This window comes from Bombyx mandarina, chromosome 22 (genome assembly GCF_030267445.1).
Source record: "Bombyx mandarina strain Sakado chromosome 22, ASM3026744v2".
NCBI classification, from domain to species: Eukaryota; Metazoa; Arthropoda; class Insecta; order Lepidoptera; family Bombycidae; genus Bombyx; species Bombyx mandarina.
This window is the reverse complement of record NC_143228.1, coordinates 6,240,756-6,259,132: the sequence shown is the minus strand read 5'-3', so window position 1 is coordinate 6,259,132 and position 18,377 is coordinate 6,240,756. Positions and strand designations below refer to the sequence as shown.

General features: G+C 41.7%; 3 protein-coding genes across 4 annotated transcripts; 1 reads left to right on the top strand and 2 right to left on the bottom strand.

Moving 5' to 3' along the window:
* Window positions 1–2,392: 2,392 nt before the first annotated feature.
* On the bottom strand, window positions 2,393–3,772 carry CPR106 (cuticular protein RR-2 motif 106). Of its 2 annotated transcripts, XM_089736975.1 has the most exons (3): window positions 3,618–3,772; window positions 3,371–3,537; window positions 2,393–2,611 (listed from the first exon to the last, which is right to left on the bottom strand). In XM_089736975.1, the coding sequence occupies exons 1-3, from the start codon at window positions 3,747–3,749 to the stop codon at window positions 2,539–2,541; spliced, it is 372 nt and encodes a 123-aa protein (XP_089593101.1). In that variant the 5' UTR covers window positions 3,750–3,772; the 3' UTR covers window positions 2,393–2,538. The 2 variants fall into 2 exon arrangements, with proteins under 2 accessions (XP_089593101.1, XP_028030223.2); XM_028174422.2 differs by lacking the exon at window positions 2,393–2,611 and having other exon boundaries at window positions 3,355–3,537.
* Window positions 3,773–5,550: 1,778 nt separating this feature from the next.
* LOC114243059 (cuticle protein 19-like) lies at window positions 5,551–7,414 on the top strand. Its single transcript, XM_028174423.2, has 4 exons — window positions 5,551–5,603; window positions 5,972–6,106; window positions 7,046–7,212; window positions 7,295–7,414. Exons 1-4 carry the CDS (start codon window positions 5,595–5,597, stop codon window positions 7,347–7,349), a joined length of 366 nt encoding a protein of 121 aa, XP_028030224.2. The 5' UTR covers window positions 5,551–5,594; the 3' UTR covers window positions 7,350–7,414.
* Window positions 7,415–15,736: 8,322 nt separating this feature from the next.
* Window positions 15,737–17,155, bottom strand: LOC114243128 (uncharacterized). The gene is made up of 4 exons (XM_028174507.2): window positions 17,006–17,155; window positions 16,635–16,919; window positions 16,384–16,550; window positions 15,737–15,917 (listed from the first exon to the last, which is right to left on the bottom strand). Exons 1-4 carry the CDS (start codon window positions 17,015–17,017, stop codon window positions 15,848–15,850), a joined length of 534 nt encoding a protein of 177 aa, XP_028030308.2. The 5' UTR covers window positions 17,018–17,155; the 3' UTR covers window positions 15,737–15,847.
* Window positions 17,156–18,377: the final 1,222 nt, after the last annotated feature.

Here is an 18,377-nt window from a genome sequence, read left to right as displayed (position 1 = left end):
TTTTATAAAGAAAAGACATCACAGATGTAATAATGTAATATGCCAGTTTGTTTTTGGTGCACAGAAATCTAAGAAAAAGAAGCTCAGTAATGTCATTGAACATTTTGCAGTGCGTTGTAACGTACTACGAAATATGATGATAAAATGTTTTAACTGCTCAAACAACTCGAAATAAAGTATCATAAAAATACTATAAATTTAAATCACACATTCTTAGTATTCGTGTAATAGACGCATCTCGTCACTTATTATATTAATGGAGTGGAGCGCTTTGCCGCATTGTTTCTGAAAATGTGACAGGTATGTCACAACCTAACTACAACTAAAATATTTTGTGTTTTCTCTCTTTTTTTTCCTATCTATGCTGATAGCCTTGAGATGCTATTTCAGCTTCTCCTTGACGTGTAGCTGAGCTCACGGGGCTCTAACCGGGAGTGTTGCTAACACTGGCTCTAGCAAGAGCAGTGCTTCGCAGAATCTGCCACCGGATCGGAAACGCGACTCACTGAGAAGATCCGACGAGAAACTCAGTGGGATTTTCTCTCTAATAGGCCATTACAGAGCCTTTTTAGTTGTTATGAATTAATGTTCAAGAAGAATCGGCAAGAAATTTAGGGCCTGCTCTTTTTCAAATAAATGTAAATCACACAAACAATTACAATATATCATTAAATTAGTACCAAAATCAGTATGAACTGTGATTTTATTCAGTTAACGTGGATGTTGAGACCTTCATCGTATCTTAATGCTTTACGAAGATATTGTCGAAGAGGAAATATTTGGTAAAGATAATTGTTACGAGAATGAATTATACTTTGATAATTAAGATTTGTTATTTAGGAAATATCGATTTTGACTTTAAACGTATCTTGGTACGCCCTAAGCACGTCAAACATAATTAAATTTTGAGCTATTAACTCGGTTGAACTTGGACAAAATTATTTACTTTAGAGCAGTACAAATAAAATATATGATGATTTACAACTTCCTCATTACGCAATCAATAAGTAGTTTTTCATTTGGAAAACCTTCCATATTATGACAAAAAAAACAGAGAAGTACAAAACTTCATCGGTCGATCATTGAAATACTTAACCTTATCAATAATTGTTTTGGTTTTTTTTGAAGGCCGAGGAATTTTTGATCACTGGTGATCGTCTGTTATGGATTTATGCTATGCTATGGTCACTGTCCTGTCCTGAACGGTAGGCATTCCTTTCAAATCCGGCTTAAAGAAGAACATATGATAGCACTAAGGAAGGACCGTGGAAAGACGTTCATTCTAAGGCCGGTGCGTGCTAGAAATCCTTGAAAAAGCAGTGCAGAAGAGCGACTTGACCACTGAGTTTCTCGCCGGATCATCTCAGTGGGTCGCGTTTCCGATCCGGTGGTAGATTCTGCGAAGCACTGCTCTTGCCAGGGCCAGTGTTAGTAACACTCCCGGCTTGAGCCCCGTGAGCTCACCTACACGTCTAAGAGAAGCCGAAATAGCCTCTCAAGGCGATAGCCTTTTTTTTCTTCTTACCTATGTTGATAAGCATAGGTGAGAAGAAAAAAAAGAGCGAAATCGTTCCATTATGAATAAGTTTTGGTGTGATGATAGGTTATCCAATGAAAAATGAGGATCATCGAAAATAATTATTCAGAATAGTCCCTTTGAAACATGCGGTAGAAAACACGAAGAAAATAGAATTCACTTCGTAGACTCAGAAATTCCAATCGATCCGTGAGATTAGGATTATCTGCAATGCGAGAGACCCTTCTTCTCTATAGAGTCAAATGAAAGTAGCTGATATATTGTTTTATATTAACTTAATAAAGAAAATTTGGAAAATTTAAATTACCTTAAATTTCAATGAGATTAAAGAGTAAGATATTTAAGCTCCCATGAGCTTAATATCGTTACAGGCTAAATTGAGACAGAGATATATATTTTTTTTTAAAACAAAATAAGCCGAGAACAAGGCATAATAGTTTTTCTTCAGTTTTATATTTACGAATTTGTTTGAGTTTTATTGCATTGAAATATGTATATGATTAATTTTCATTTTACTTTCTCCGATGTTTAGTTATTAGTTTACAGTTTTAGTACACACGAACGATATTCGAGTATTACGCTAATTACCGTCTAATTGTCTGCGATAGATTTTGATGCAATTATTTACTAATTTTAAAATATTTTGAATAATGTTAAAATTACTTATTAATTATTATTCTCATAATCCTCTCGCAGGTCTGCTGGAAGAGATTTCTTAAAGAAATAAGCAGCGCCTTTGTACATAATTTTCCTATTACTCTGTACTATGTCATCTTTTCTGTGTGTACATAAATAAATAAATGAAAATGAAATTACTTCCTATAGATTTAGATAAAGTCATAATTTTACTAAGGTCTTTTATAGTTAGGCTATGTAAGTTTTAGAAGAGTTGTACAAAAAACATTTTGTAATGTTAACATATTTTATTTGAAAAATATTCTAAATCAATCAATTAATACAAAATAACAGAAGTAATATTTCTTAACAAGTTTATCAAATGTTTAATGGTGGTGGTGCTCATGATGCTTCTCGGGTACAATATGATGGGTGCTATGTTTAACAGTGGCGTGGAATCTGAAAAATAAGACTCATTCATTTCAACTGTTACAATAATCAAATAGTTAATAATAGTATTGTGTATTACTTCTGTTTAAATCTAACTTTTTTTTTATTGCTTACGTGGGTGGACAAGCTCACAGCCCACCTGATGTTAAGTGGTTATCGAAGCCCATAGACATCTACAACGTAAATGCCGCCACCTACCTTGAGATAAAAGTTCTAAGGTCTAAGTTTTTATAGTACAACGGCTGCCCCACCCTTCAAACCGAAACGCATTACTGTTTCACGGCAGTAATAGGCACAGTGGTGGTATCTACCCGTGCGGACTCACAAGAGGTCCTACCACCAGTAATTACGCAAATTATTATTTTGCGGGTTTGATTTTTATTAGGCCATGTTATTCCTTCACCGTAGAAGTCAATCGAGAACATTTGCTAAGTACGTATTTCATTAGAAAAAGTCGGTACCCGCCTGCGGGATTCGAACAACGTTGCATCGCTTCATACGAATGCACCGGACGTCTTATCCTTTTGGCCACGACGACTTCAAAACTTTTTGCTTTGCCTAGACTAATCGTATATTTTTGTTACATTGCTGCACTTCCTCTTTTGTAGTAAACATTTCATTGTTCTCTTTCGGAATAACACGTATTTAAATATATATTTTTATTTTTGTGGAAATTTGACATCTATAATATTTACCGTGATGAACATTTATAATAGGTTAAGCCATAAAATTAAATTGAAATTAATTTAAAATTAAGTTGTTCCATACCCAGAGTGCTTATCACTGTGATAGTCGACGTGTCTCTCGGAACCGTCAGGTTCATGTAGCGCGTAGTATCCCTTCACGGCGTCACCGTCGCGGGACTCGTGCTGACTCTTGTGGTCCTTAGTGTGGTGGTCCTCTACTTTGTACTCAAACTCGTATTTGGGGTGGGTCTGTACGAAGTTATACCGTATTAATCGGATTTTTTCGATACACATGTGATTAATTTATACTAATAATGTGGTCGTCTTACGTAGTAATCGTGATGCTCATGGCCGTGGTGGTCATGATGATGTACGGTCTCATGGTGACCGTCGTGCTTGTGAATGTGTTGAGAGGAGAACGCGTGTTCGGCAGCCACTGCGCCGATGACTGTCACTAACATTAATACCTTAAAACACAAAAGGAACAAGCGGTAAGGACTTAACTAACTAATAAATAATAGTTTAAAAAAACTAACAATACGCTTTTAAAGAAAATCCAACTAAAAAATAGAAAATAAATTATAATAAATATGAATTTAATTTTTTAGTTGAATTTCAATTTTTTCAATATTTTTTTTTAATATTTTTTTTAATATTGAATTGTCATCGGTCCTTAATCAGTATACCAAATTTCGAGTTAATCCGACGTTTTGAAGGGGGTTAAAATCATGTTCAAAGATTCCGTTACATACTAACATACATACGTCTGAAGCTAATAAAAGCGTATTAAAAATTCAAATTCATTAAGCGAAAGCTACTATAAACTGATTACCTTGATCATCATGCTAATTGAATTATTTGTGCTTTCAGAGCAGCAGCTGATTGTTGAATGAAAAAAAATCGAATTTCCCCGTTTTATATATTTTATGAAATCCAAGGCTTAGTTTCACTTCGAGTAACAGTAGCTAAGTAAAAGTATTATGTGTAACGATTTCATAAGGTGTAAATACATTGTTCTCCACTTGATTCGATAAACATTTTTTAAAAAGCTGTACGCATTTTGTTATCAGGTCTTGACCGTGTAAAATCAAGAAATAACGCTGCTTGATTTTTTATTATTTTCTTATTATTGGGTAGATGGGTCAAGAATCTCACGGCCATCTGAAGAAAAGTTTTTTTTTATTGCCCTTGTAGGCAGACGAGCATAGGGCCCACCTGATGGTGAGTGATTACCGTCGCCCATGGACTTTAGCAATGCCAGGGACAGAGCCAAGCCACTGCCTACCGAGCCAAGCCGCTGCCTACCGAAAAATTACTGGAGTCCATAGACATCCATCGAATCGCCCCTAATTGTGTACACGAAGTCAAGGGCCCAATTATTTATTATAATGTTCGTCCCATAGCTACTTCAGAAAGCATGGTTACTCCGTGGCAGATATAGGTAGGTTGGTGGTTCCTACCCATGCCGGCTTACAATACGACCTCTTCTAGTAATTATGCAAATTTTCTTAGGCAGATTGTAGTATGTTATCATCGTCGAAGAGATTCCTGAACGAAAGTTACGTACGTATGTATTCCTTTAGATTGATATCGGCCTGTGACATTTGAAGACTTGCAGAGTTACATCATTTGATACAAGTGAATCTTATTTTATAGGATAGCAGTGTTAGATGCACACTCGTATCATGCATTTCGATGGTATAATTTAACAGTTATTGAGATAGATTTCACGATTTTTATAACACGTGAAGAAATGGCGTTGACGAAATTAAAAACAGAGTATGTTTAATTTATTATATTATTAGTCACATGCGTCCGCCGGCTCTTAGTGATTAAAGATAAAAATATCCAGTTCAGAGTGTGTTTCTCGTTCATTATCTGTTTTAAACTATGTTTATAAGGTAATTCTTTTTAATTTATAATAAAAATGCTAATAAGTACTCGTTTATGCGCAATACGCGCCTTGCACATATTATTCTAATGTCCTCTTAAATGTGTTAATTAGTCTGTATATCTAAAATTGTTAGTTAAATATGAAGAAAAACGAAAAAAACTCTAATGAACTTTCACTTCACACATAAGTTTGTTAATATTATACTAAATGTAAATTTCTTGACAATCTTGTAGAGCTTACGAAAGCATTGTATGTAATAATTATTACACACGTAAAACGTAAGCTACCCTTTCGATTATTTGTAAATCGATTGCTTTTCATTTTATTATAACACTATATAAGCTACCAACACTGTAAGAAAGCTATCAGTTATTTCATTTCTTCAGTAACTTGCAGCGAAATTTAATTCATAATGTTTAAGGTCGGGATTAAAATGCTTTAACTTTTAGAATAAAAAAATCTTAACTTTCATCATAATTCTGTATCTTAAATGACAAACGCGGATTTTGATCACATTTAACTACGTGTATGGAGAACTAATCATTATTAGGGCATAATTAAAACTACTCTTACGATATTATTTCGAGTTTTTCTTTGACAATTTATCATGTCCAATTATTCGAATACATTACAGTTTTTTTAAAGATTACTTTACCGAAGAAAACTGTTAAATAATCGAAATATTGCAAACAATATAATCACAATTAAAAACGCGTGGGTAAACCGTAAAACTAGTTTTAAAGTTTAAAAGTAAGATTTTAACTTTATTATTATATTTTCGGTTTGAAGGTTCTGGTTCTGGTAGGATTTGTTGGGGCAGCGTTGGCTGAGCACGCGTTCTCTTCCCAGCATATCCACAAACACGACGGACACCACGAAACTGTACACCACGGACACGGACATGAGCACCACTACGATTATTATGTAAGTAATAATTTAGATTATCCAAGTTCGTGTTTTTTTTATATTGCATATATAGTAGGACGAGCTCACAGGCGACGTAATTAACTGTAAAAAATCTAAGTATATAAGCGTGCAATTAATTATTTTGCGTTTCAGATTAAAATAAATCCAATCAGTCATTATATTCAGTTGGAATTGTTACTGTTAGCATTTCTTTAAGAAGCTTCTGGGTCTCTATTGTTAGGCGATGACTTTGGAAATTGACACGAGGAAAGTACTAGCCTGAGAAACTCCCAAACTCATTTATAGGTAGCGGCTTGGATGTAGTCCATAGCGTTGTCGATAGTAATTTTTATTTTTATTTTTTTTATTGCATAGATGGGTGGAAGAGCTCACAGCTCACCTGGTGTTAAGTGGTTACCGAAGCCCATAGACATCTATAACGTAAATTCCTCCACTTACCTTGAGATATAAGTTCTAAGCTCTCGGTATAGTTACAACGGCCGCTCAACCCTTCAAACCGAAACGCATTACTGCTTCACGGCAGAAATAGACAGGGTGGTGGTACCTACCCGTGTGAAGATACGAACGCACCGGACGTCTTATCTTTTAGGCCACGACGACTTCTATGTCTCTTCTGTGTCTATTTGTTTTATCTGAGTGTAACTTCTAATAAGTAACAAATAAATTCTAATAGATGATAAATAATGCAAGAAATTAAAGCAAACAAAATAGTTTAAACAGTAATGCATAGCAGTCTTCAGTCACGTCCGATCCGCGAGTTGGGTTCATACTTGGTCGTAACTTTTATTTTTTTAAATTGACCAAATCTATCATGAGCATTCTTCAACAAGTTCTATGTATTTATAATTTATCACGTATCAAAATGTTATCACAAGGTCAATTTTACTATAGTTTTTAATCATAATGAAATTAAAAAAATTGTAATTTTTTTAATAGACTCATCCCAAATATGAGTTCGAGTACAAAGTAGAGGACCACCACACTAAGGACCACAAGAGTCAGCACGAGTCTCGCGACGGTGACGCCGTGAAGGGATACTACGCGCTGCATGAACCTGACGGTTCCGAGAGACATGTCCACTACCACGGCGACAAACACAGCGGGTAAGAAAGATTATTACCTTAATATCATGAAATTAAAGGGAGGATGAATTGTACTCAAATTAATGAAACATTTCGATTGCAGATTCCACGCAGACGTGAAGCACAGCACTCATCATATTTACCACCATCATCATTAGACTTAAATCTGTTGTTATTTGTTCAATAAACGATATTTAAAAAAAACCATGTTTACTGTTGTCGCTTAGTTGTTACTAAGAGTTTTAAAGTTAAAACAGCGGGTAATCTTTAGAATGAAAACAGGAAAGCTGATTAATGGAGGATCTCACCGCTGGTCCGTCTCGATTTCGTTTATTTTAATCAAAAACAAGTATGCTTGAAGGTCTTGATGTTAATACCCAGAAATAAATAAATACACTATTTTACAAACACTGATAATGTTCTGAATGTACAAGCGAAGAAAAAATTGTAGTATGTATTATAGTAGGAGTATATAATAATAATAAATCGATGAAATAGTGGTTAAGGCCATAAAAAAAGTTTCCTTCTTAATAATTAGCCCCCTTTCCACTTCTAACACTCCTTGAAAAGCTCATTATCAGCATAAAATCATTATAAGCAACTCGTTGATTTAAAAAATAATGTGATTTTCATTTTTAATACTTAATGTAGACCGATTTAAGAAACTTATTTAAGTATTTTTTAAATATTCACTATAGTAATTTTTAATAACTAATTGAAAATTTAGGTGAAGACTAATGTCTTCATCCATTTACGAGTTCAATGGATTTAATAAAGTACAAACAACATCACTGAAAGCGTAATGCGTTCTTTGTAGGAAAATCTTGTAGGTATTTATGCAAAGATTTCAAAATAATACATCAGTTCTCCGGTGAATCTCTTACTTGCCTAACGGATAATAAGTCCTGTGTACTCATTTTTAGCCGTTTATGCAGGTGTTCAGGCGGGTACCAATTTTTCTAAAGTATTTGACTTCCACCATATAGACATGATATCTGGTTATAGAAATGAAATCCGCAAAAAATGATTTCTGTATAATTACTATACTATTGAGATATGCACCTCAAATCTTAAGCTGGGTGGCATTTGTGGTATTTGTGTTGTGATGTTTGGAGGCTCCGGTAACAATTCAAGATTAAAAAAAAAAGATTAGGAAGGCTGTGATCTCGCTCACTCATACAATAAATAGAAAAAGCTCACAAGCAAGCGAAGGATGCCATTTAAGGACACTCAAACAAGACGAAGATTCTTAAAAAACCGAATACAACTTGGCATTAAGTCTTAATAACGTTTTTGGAACGAAGTTCCTTATGGGACGATGCGGAGGGGTATCCTAACCGGGAAAAAAACGTCCGTAACGTAATATTGTCATTAGTAATGCACACAGTGTACGACTTAACTTTGTAATAACGTACAAAAAGTCGATTTTATTTCTGACTATCGGTTAACATTCTCGGCACCCATTTTGCGGAAACTTTTCTCATATTCAAAGATTGTTTCAGTATGGATTGAATAACTTTTCGATCGCTCAATACAATTTTCTCGACTTGCGCAATATTTTCTTGGGTGACTGACGTCGATGGATGACCGCAACGATGTTCGTCTTACAGCTCAAGAGTAGCTGCTTCGCGAATGAATCTACTACCGGATCGGAATCGCGACCCGCTGAGAAGATCCGGCGAGAAACTCAGCGAGCTGATTCATGGGTTAGGTTGCTTGGCGGACCCGTCGGCCGGTCTCCGGACCGTCGAGGCGGTGCGCCCGGTCCTCGCGAAATGGGCGAACCGTGACCAAGGGCGTCTCACCTTCCGGTTGACGCAAATGCTTACCGGCCATGGGTGTTTCGGCCGGTACCTGCATCGCGTTGCCCGGAGGGAACCGACGATGGAGTGTCACCACTGTGACTGCGACGAGGACACGGTCGAGCATACGCTCGCACATTGCCCCACATGGGTGGAGAAACGCTGTGTCCTTGTTTCGCAAATAGGACCGGACTTGTCGCTGCCGACTGTCGTGGCTACGATGCTCGGCAGCGATGAGTCCTGGAAGGCGATGCTCGACTTCTGCGAGTGCACCATCTCGCAGAAGGAGGCGGCGGAACGAGAGAGGGAGAGCTCATCCCTCTCCGCACCTATCCGTCGCCGCCGAGCCGGGGGCCGCAGAAGGGCTTTTGTCCGACTTCGGCCCCTGTAAGAGGCGAACTCCCCCCGGTGAAGGTCAAGGGGCGACCTGAGGGGGTGAGGCCGCGCGGCGCGCTACCAGCACTCTAGCGCGCTGCCATGGAGTAAATAGAGCGACCGGTCGACGGTGTATCGCGTCCCGACCCGGCAGGCTGGTTCTGGTCCAGCGGGGTATTCCGGGACACCAGCGGCACCGTCTGGGCGGCCCGACGGGCTGCCGTACCGAGACGGCCGACGTTTCAGAGCCTTCGATTCGCCTCGAAGGCTCCGTCGGCTGGGTGTCCTTGGGGTGAGCCGCGCCGTCTGGTTGTAGTGTTGACCGCGGTAACCCCCCTACCTCATCCGGGTTCTGACCTCGGAGGGGATCGGACGTCGGGTGTAAGAGTGCAGGGGAGTCGTTTAGTGGGTGGGCCCTAAAATCCTTGGTCCCGCGGTTTGCTCATAACACCATGCAGATCGTAGAGTCTCACATACCCCGCGCGCCCCTTTTGGGACCTCGTAGGAGGTTCGGCCCTCTACCCGAAAAAAAAAAAAAAAAAAAAATATTGCACGGCGAACTCTTTGTCGAGTTCGACGAGTACGGTTACCGAGGTCCCTAAGCCTGCTCCTAGTGTTAGAGCTGAAGGCGTCTAATGCAAAGGTTATTGGATCTGATGGATCCGTAAGGACGTGTCTAGGGCGTCGAAGGTGACTGGCTCCTGCGTGATCAGGATTCGGGGAGTAGTCAGCGGCGGCAACGATAAGGCGATTATCATGACGCATAGCCTTATCGAAGTACCGTTCCGACGCTGACTTCATGTATTTCTGGATAGACTCGAGGCCCAGGTCGTCGTGTAGGTCAACGTTCCTCACGAACCACGGAGCTCCGACAGCTAACCTGCAAAAGCGGGATTGTAGAGATTGAAGGGTGCCTATGTGTGTGCGGGCCGCGTGAGCGAACACCACACTCGCGTAAGTCATGACGGGCCTTATGCAAGTTTTGTAAAGTGTCACCTTGTTCCGAAGGGACATTTTACTCCGCTTACAGATCATGGGATAGAGTCTACCGAGAATAAACGCGGCACGGTCACGGACTGATTTTATATGCGGGCGGAATGTCATCGATGCATCCAGGGTAACGCCCAGGTACTTGACCTTCCTGGCCCAGGGTATGGGTTGTCTAAAGAGAGTAATCGGGGGTGTGAGATTCCTCCTCCTAATCCGGGAGGAAATCCGTGTGGAGCTACCCCTCTGAAATAGCACCGCAGTACTTTTGGCTGGGTTGATGTCTATGCGCCATTTTCGGAACCACTGTCCTAGGGCTAGGGCTGCGCTCTGAAGCTTCTTCGCGATTAGGGACTTGTTTCTACTGGAATAGTAAACAGTCGTGTCGTCGGCGAATAAAGCTAAATGGATCGGCGGCGACCGGGGAATATCGTTAACGAATAAGCTAAATAGGAGGGGTGAGAGGACAGAGCCTTGCGGGACTCCAGCTGTGAGAGGTCGTGGGGAGGAGCGGGTTCCCTCGACTCGATATCGAAAAGAGCGGTTCGACAAGAAGTCCCGTATGATGAGCACGAGACTATCCGGCACGCCCATGTTGAATAGTTTGAAAATCAAACCGTTTTGCCAGACTTTGTCGAACGCTTTTGCGACGTCGAAGAAGAGAGCTCCTGTGTATAACGGTTTTGGTCGATTAAGCCCCACAAGAATGTGCTCCGTGAGGCGGTGCACCTGTTGAACGCATGAGTGATTTGTACGGAATCCGAATTGTTCATCGATGAGAATGCCCTTTGATGAGACGAAGTCTCTGAGGCGTTTGTAGAGCAGACGCTCATATAGTTTGCCTAGAGACATGAGGAGGCTAATCGGGCGGCAGCTCGTCGGATGATTTTTTGGTTTACCGGGTTTATGTATGCCGATAACGTCCGCTTCTTTCCACACCGCGGGAAAGATACAGTTCGCCATAGCGGCATTGAAAATAGATGCCAACATCACGATAAGTTGGACGGGTAGAAGTTTAATAACGCGGTTGGATATACCGTCGGAACCGGGAGCCTTGCGAGGACGTAGGTCTTTGATCAAGTCTTTAACTTCCATCGGGGTGACGGGTGGTAACGCATCCGAGGGTGGCAAGGAGACTCTGCGTTCTACCTCACTGTCTACTAATTCTACATGAACAGGGTCCACGGATTGAGTGCTGGGCGTGCACTGGGTTTGCAATGTATCGGCCAGCAGCTCTGCTTTTTCGTCATCATCAAACGCCGCGAGTCGGCCCGAGGGGCCTACGAGGGGGGGAAAAGTTACTACCGTATCCGATTTGAGAGTACGAGCTAAGCGGTAGTAAGACCTTTGGGAGGGCGCGAGTCCTTCTAAGAAATCAGACCATCTGGCATCTCGAACTTCGGCGATGCGAGACTTTACGTCGCGTTGTAGGGCACGCATTCGAATACGATTTTCCGCGGTAGGATACCTGTCGTAGGCGCGTATCGAGGCGTTCTTAGCTCTAAGGAGTTCCCTAATATCGTCGGACAATTTGAAGCGGTGAAGGAAGTCCTCCGCTACAACTTGTTTCGATGACCTATCTAATGTCGAGGTTATGTGTGACGTTAAGATGTCTACGGCTTCAGCGGTATCCTGAGGAGACGGGGTAGAGTCCGGGCTAAACGGGAGCGATGGTGGATCAGATTCAGCCAGGCCGATGCCCAGCGTGTGCCAATCCACCACAGTCCTCGTGACGGGAACGGAATCGGGAGCGCGACCAAGCTTCATAACGACGGGACGGTGGTCTGAATCTAACTCTGAAACTACTTCGATCGAGTGTAAGCGCAGAGTTACGTTTTTTAATAACGCTATGTCGAGTATATCCGGGCGATGCGCAATATTTAGCGGGTAGTGAGTCTTGGTTAGCGGAGCGACGATATCGAAGGCGAGATCATCGACTAACGCGTCAAGCCGCCTGCCATTCGGAGTTGTGGTGTGTGAGTTCCACCTGATGTGTTTACAATTTAGGTCGCCCGCAAGAATGACAGAGCTCCCCATGCCGAGCAGCGCCTCGATATCACTGCTTAGAACGATCTTATGCGGTGGAAGATAAACGGACGCGATAACGATCGGCGCGTGTCCCGTCAGTGAGATTCGGCACACTGATGCTTCGATATTAGCGAGCGCGGGAGGATCGAGCGGGACGCAATGCAGGGCTCTTCTATAGTAAATGACGGTACCACCACCACGAGCAGAGAGCCTGTCGTTCCTGACCATGTTATAGTTCGCGATTTTAGGGTCACGGCGCGCGGGCTTAAGTAGGGTCTCCTGCACTAAAAAGATATCAATTTGATGGTCACGCAAAAAGTCAGAAACCTGATCACGTTGATTTGCGAGACCGTAAGCGTTAAAAAAATCCTATCGTTACGGATAGGTGCTTTACTCTACTTATATACGCCATTGATTACCGGCGGAGTGAGGGGAGGACGTACGTATTTAATGACGCGTATACGTCGGCGTATTCTTGCACAACAGCGATAAAGTGTTGTGCAGTGGAGGCAGCGCGAATGGCGTCGCTCAAAGCGTTAACGCGCTCAAAGTTGATCGACTGAAAGAAGTCGATCGCTAAAGCGAGATTGTCGGACGCGGTCGGAGGGCAAGTCGCGGGAGAGGGACGAGTCGCGGGGGCGGGACGAGTCGCGGGGGCGGGACGAATCGCGGAGGAGGGAGTTGTAGCCGTGTTCGTGTACGGCAGCGGTTTCGCCCAGGCCGAGACACTGGGCACCGGCGCCGGAACGAACGCTGGCTTAGCCTGCGACACAGAGGGTGCCGAGGTTTTGATGTCTGGGCCGGAAGCTCGGAGGCGGATTTGGCGGGCGACACGGCGATTTATTTTCGGGGCTCGGGGGCATCCGCGGTAATTTGCGGGGTGACCCTGTGTTCGGCACAGGACGCAACTAGGCGGTTCCGTCGCGGTTTTTTGGTCGCGAGCGCAGAGGGCTGTGGCGTGATCGCCCAAGCATTTAACACATCGGGGACGCGCGTGACAGTTACGGGAAGAGTGCCCGTACAGTTGTCAGTTATGGCACTGGCTAGGAATGCCTTTTTTATGGGGGGCTTCGACGGCGATACCGGAGAGCCTACAGACGGTCTGTGTGTTGAAGATTTTCTTACCCTCGGGGGTAGGCTGGAGGGCGACTAGAACCATATTATATGGCTCCCTACCGCGACCGGTGTGTATACGGTGCACAGAATTCACTGGTAAGCCCTGTTCTAACAGATCGGCCTTGACGAGCTCTACATCTAACTCTTTAGGGATTCCGCGTATTACAACGCGGAGTTCGCGCTCCTTCTGGAGCGTATACGTATGGAAACTTATACGCTCCTTACGGAGGTAAGAAGAGAGGGCCCTATGGTCGTCGGGTGTTTGAACCTTAATTTGAATGCCGTTCGCGAGGTTACGGGCATTCGTGAAATTAATATTTTTGGCCTTAAGGGCCAGGCAAACTCGATCCCAAGCTGCCTTCTCTTGAAGGATAACCGAGGGAGGGGTCTGGGTTTTATTTTGTGCCACCGGACGCGGCGACGGAGTGGCACGGGCTAGAGGCGCAACGGGAGTCTGAGGGCGGGGGCGCGACGCGTTCGCGGCTTTGCTAATTTTAGCGGCCGCGGGAGCTCGGAACTCCGCGGCACGCTTCTTACCCTTTTGTACCAGGGTGAATCCATCCGTCGATGAGGCGGGGGCGAGGTCGACCTCCATGTCCGAGTCAGTCGGAGGACGAGGAGGCGGGCGCAGGTGACCTACGAGCAGGTGTTTTGGAGGGCGCGACGGAGGCCGCGGATGATCGCTCAGCTGAAACGGTGGCCACAGCGGATGACGCAGCAGCTTTACTCGCCAGTATAGGCGACACGGGAGCCGCAGGCACGCCGGAGGCTGCAGTGCTCGACGCAGAAGCTTTGCACGCAGGTACAGGCGACGCAGGAGCAGCGAGCACGGCGGAGTCCTCGAGAGGGCTCGCAGTGTGATTGGCCTTGAAGGCCAGAAACTCTGAGGCGAGCTGTGGGTGGCGAAGTCGGAGGAATTCCGCGAATACAGCGTCCATGATCGCTGAGTGCCCAGGTGGGGCGGCCCCGGGTCTTGAAAACACTCGCCTTGCGGCGAGGCCCCAACTTCTCGGACCTGAGTGGTTCTATTGAACACAGGTGGCGATGCGGCGTGATTACTAAAAGACAAAGAAAAAACACAACAAAACAGAAATAACAAAAAGAAACAAACCAAATAAACACTTCCAGGAAAACAGCTTGTCGGCAGATCTACCACGAACACAAAAATAACAAAAAGAAACAAAACAAATAAAAACTTCCAGGAAAACACTTGGTCGGCAGATGTACCACGAACACAGGCCGCGCGAACAATGGCCTAGCTAACAAAAGCCGGGCGAACAAGGGCCGGGCGATCGAGTGGTCGATGAGCACGTCCGCACGTGACGGGTGCCTCTATCGGAATGTTCGTCTTCCGTGCTCGTTCTCTCTATTCGAAATTGAGTAGCCCACCTTGCGACAGTGGAATACGGCGCAGCAGACTCTCCTAATGTTGCCTCCAAATCACAATGAATATCTTGCATCGTTAATTTATTTTCTATTTTCAAGAACAAACAAATGACTACATTCAGAAAAAAAACAAAAGAGAATCGATTTTTTTATTTAATAAAATTACAAATATGTATCTGTGCTATGCCTGCCAGTTTTTTTTTTTCTTACCATACGGAGTGTGTCGTTCTTACTATTTTTGATCCCTCTTCGTATGTATTTAAGTTGGTAATATTAATCCGTTTTCATTAAAAATTACATACTGGCTCAGGATCTACTTGATTTTATTTGGTAGCCGAAGCCTACAGACATCACGCACTGGATACTGCCGCGAAATCAGCTGTCATTCTCAATATTAGCGCAATACGGCTTCTGACTGGAAATATCTGCATCGCAGCAAATAAGTAGGGTGATTGTGGCATCGTAACAGCTTGCTCACGACCTACCGTATTTTAAGAACACTAAACAGAGTTAAGATGTGGGTGTAGAAGAATATGGTAGGGTAAAAGTAATGAAGGCTTCTAGTATGTGTGAGTTAAAGCAGTTGTATTTTAACAGTAGGGGCAGAGGTGGCTGGGATTTTATACGTCTATCTGTCGATACGTAGCCAGATTGTCAGTATCCTATAACACAAATATATGTGTGTAATTTACTTTTTTTTAATTTCGACATATTTTCATTGCATGCTAAATACACTAATAAATTGATATGTAAGTTCTTGGACCGAAACCAAGCCAAGCTATTAAGAAAATAGACGCATTGCGTTTGTTTCTGTATAGTAAAACATTACTCTGTTGAATAAATGAAACATATTAATTTTAATAATTTATATTTTATTTACCACAAAATAAACGGTTTTATCCTAATACATTAATATTTTATTTGTATACGGACTCATTCGTTGTTGAAATCGAGATCGATTATTAGTGATGATGATGATGTTCAGGTACAACATGGTGAGCATGACCCTCGCGTCTCACAACTGCGTTGAATCTGTAGAATAGTAACATATTAAATTTTGAGTAAAATAGCAAACGCTTAATCCGCAAACGCAAAATAAATAAGCAAACGTATAATCCGTAGTTATGCAATCTTATAATCACCACTACGGAAATACCTAGACTTATCTTCATACAGCTGAAGTCTTACCCGACTTGAGTTCTAGGGTCTCAAGTATAGTTACAACGGTTGCCCCGCACTTCAAACCGAAACGCATTACTGCTTCACAGCAGTAATAGGCAGAGTGGTGGTACCTACCCGCTCGGACTCATAAGAGGTCCTACCACCAGTAAAATACAATTTTATAATCATCACTATGTACATACCTCGACTTTCTTCATACAGCTGTAGTCTTGAAGTCTTATCCGACTTCATTACGCAACGGTCGTTTCTCGAAGTTGATTAAAACTTAAAGTGTATGGAACTATGTATAATGCTAAATCAATTGTTTATAGCTCACCCGCTGTGTTTATCGGCGCTGTACTCAACAGTCCTGATGGTACCATCGGCCTCGTGCAGACTGTACACGCCCTTCACGACGTCACCGTCACGGGTCTCGTGCTGGTACTTGTTGTCGCCGGTGTGAGGATCCTCTACTTTGTATTCAAAGGCGTATTTAGGATGAGCCTGTATTAAAAATTATAAGATGACTATAACGATTAGGAACAGTTCTAGTTCGAGGATTAAAAAAAGCAGTTTTGTCAAACATACGTGATAGTCGACGTGGTGGTCGTCATGTCCGTGATGATGTTCATGACCGTGGTGTTGCACTAAATGAACTCCATGGTGCAACTCTTCATGATCATGGTGTCCCGCGTGCTGTGTTAAAAGTATTTGGTGGTGAGCTGGAGCGTGATGCGGCTGATGTTCATGTCCGTGACTCGTGTGTAATACGATGCTTTGGGATGAAACCGCATGGCCGTGGTCGTGTCCATGGCCATGGCCCTCTTGAGGTCTAGCCGTGGCTGCGGCCAGAATAGTGGCTACTAAAAGAACCTGAAATATTTAGAATACAACACTGTAATATATTTAACCTAAACACGACAGCAATTTATTTTAAAATATGTCGAAAAATTTTATACCTTGGAATACATGTGAGTGAAATTGGTTGGAGCTCTTTAAAAAATCAACGTGAACTGATAATAATTATTCAGATAATTTGGTTTTTATACACAAAAGGGCACGACAAGTTTTATTTTTCGTAATAATATCGATCGGCGATTAAAACCGGATTATCACTTACATACATCGGAATAATTCTTATAATAGTTGCTGTGACAAATTAAGTTATGGTGACCTTACTTTAAGATTAAGAAATTGGGTGCATTAGTATCAAATAATTTATTTAAAGCAGCAGTGGCAGATAAAATGATTTTAAAAACCATATATGAAAATATATATATTTAGCTTTTAATTAACGCGAATTTTCATTGGGCACAATTACTTTTAAATATTTATAATTCATGTAATATCGTCGTAAAATCCTGTGGTAATGCACTAGGCTTATTTCCAGCTATTGCTATTAAAACCTTCTGTAGTAGCAGTATTATCTTCCCAAGTATCTTCTCCCGTATTATTTATTTCTTTAAGCAAAAAGTTTCACTTATTCATATTTTCGCAATTTATTGTTTATTTTACTTCATAACTTTTATGATATACTAGCGACCCGCCCTCGCTTCGCTTCGGAAACATTGAAAAACACACATGAAACCAAAAAAAAAAATAAAAAAAAAATTAAAAAAAGTAGCCTATGTTTATCAGGGACAATGTCGGCTTCTAATGGAAAAAGAATTTTTCAAATCGGTCCAGTAGTTTCGGAGCCTATTCGAAACAAACAAACAAACAAATCTTTCCTCTTTATAATATTAGTATAGACTAGCTGACCCGGCAAACGTTGTGTTGCCTTAAATAATATTTCTAGGGAAATTCTACTGTAGAAAAAAAAAACTCATTTAACCACATAATACCTCATTATAAACAAAAAAATAATATCCAAAAAATAAAAATAAAAAATAAATGTTTGGGGTGGACAACCATTTTCACTTAGGGGTATGAAAAATAGATAGATAGTAGCCGATTCTCAGACCTACTGAACATACTATTGATACACAAATAAAACCAAAAAAACATGGCTGAAAAATGTGTGGTATTGTATAGCTCTCAAATACCTAGTCAGGTCATAAATTCTGTCACATGTTTAATGTAAAATAATTGAAACAAGTTTATTCATTATGTAACCATTAATATACCAAAATGAACTTAACAAAACATAGATTCGTATGACACTAAAGTTTATTCAAAATGACCTCCGTGATTTTGAATACAGGCCTTCAATCTGCGCGACCAGTCGTCTATCGCAGCACGAACGAGGTCCATGTCAATATCGGCGGCTGCCTTAATCAAGGATGTCTTGAGTGACTCCAAATTGGGATGAGGCTTTGAGCATGCCTTTTC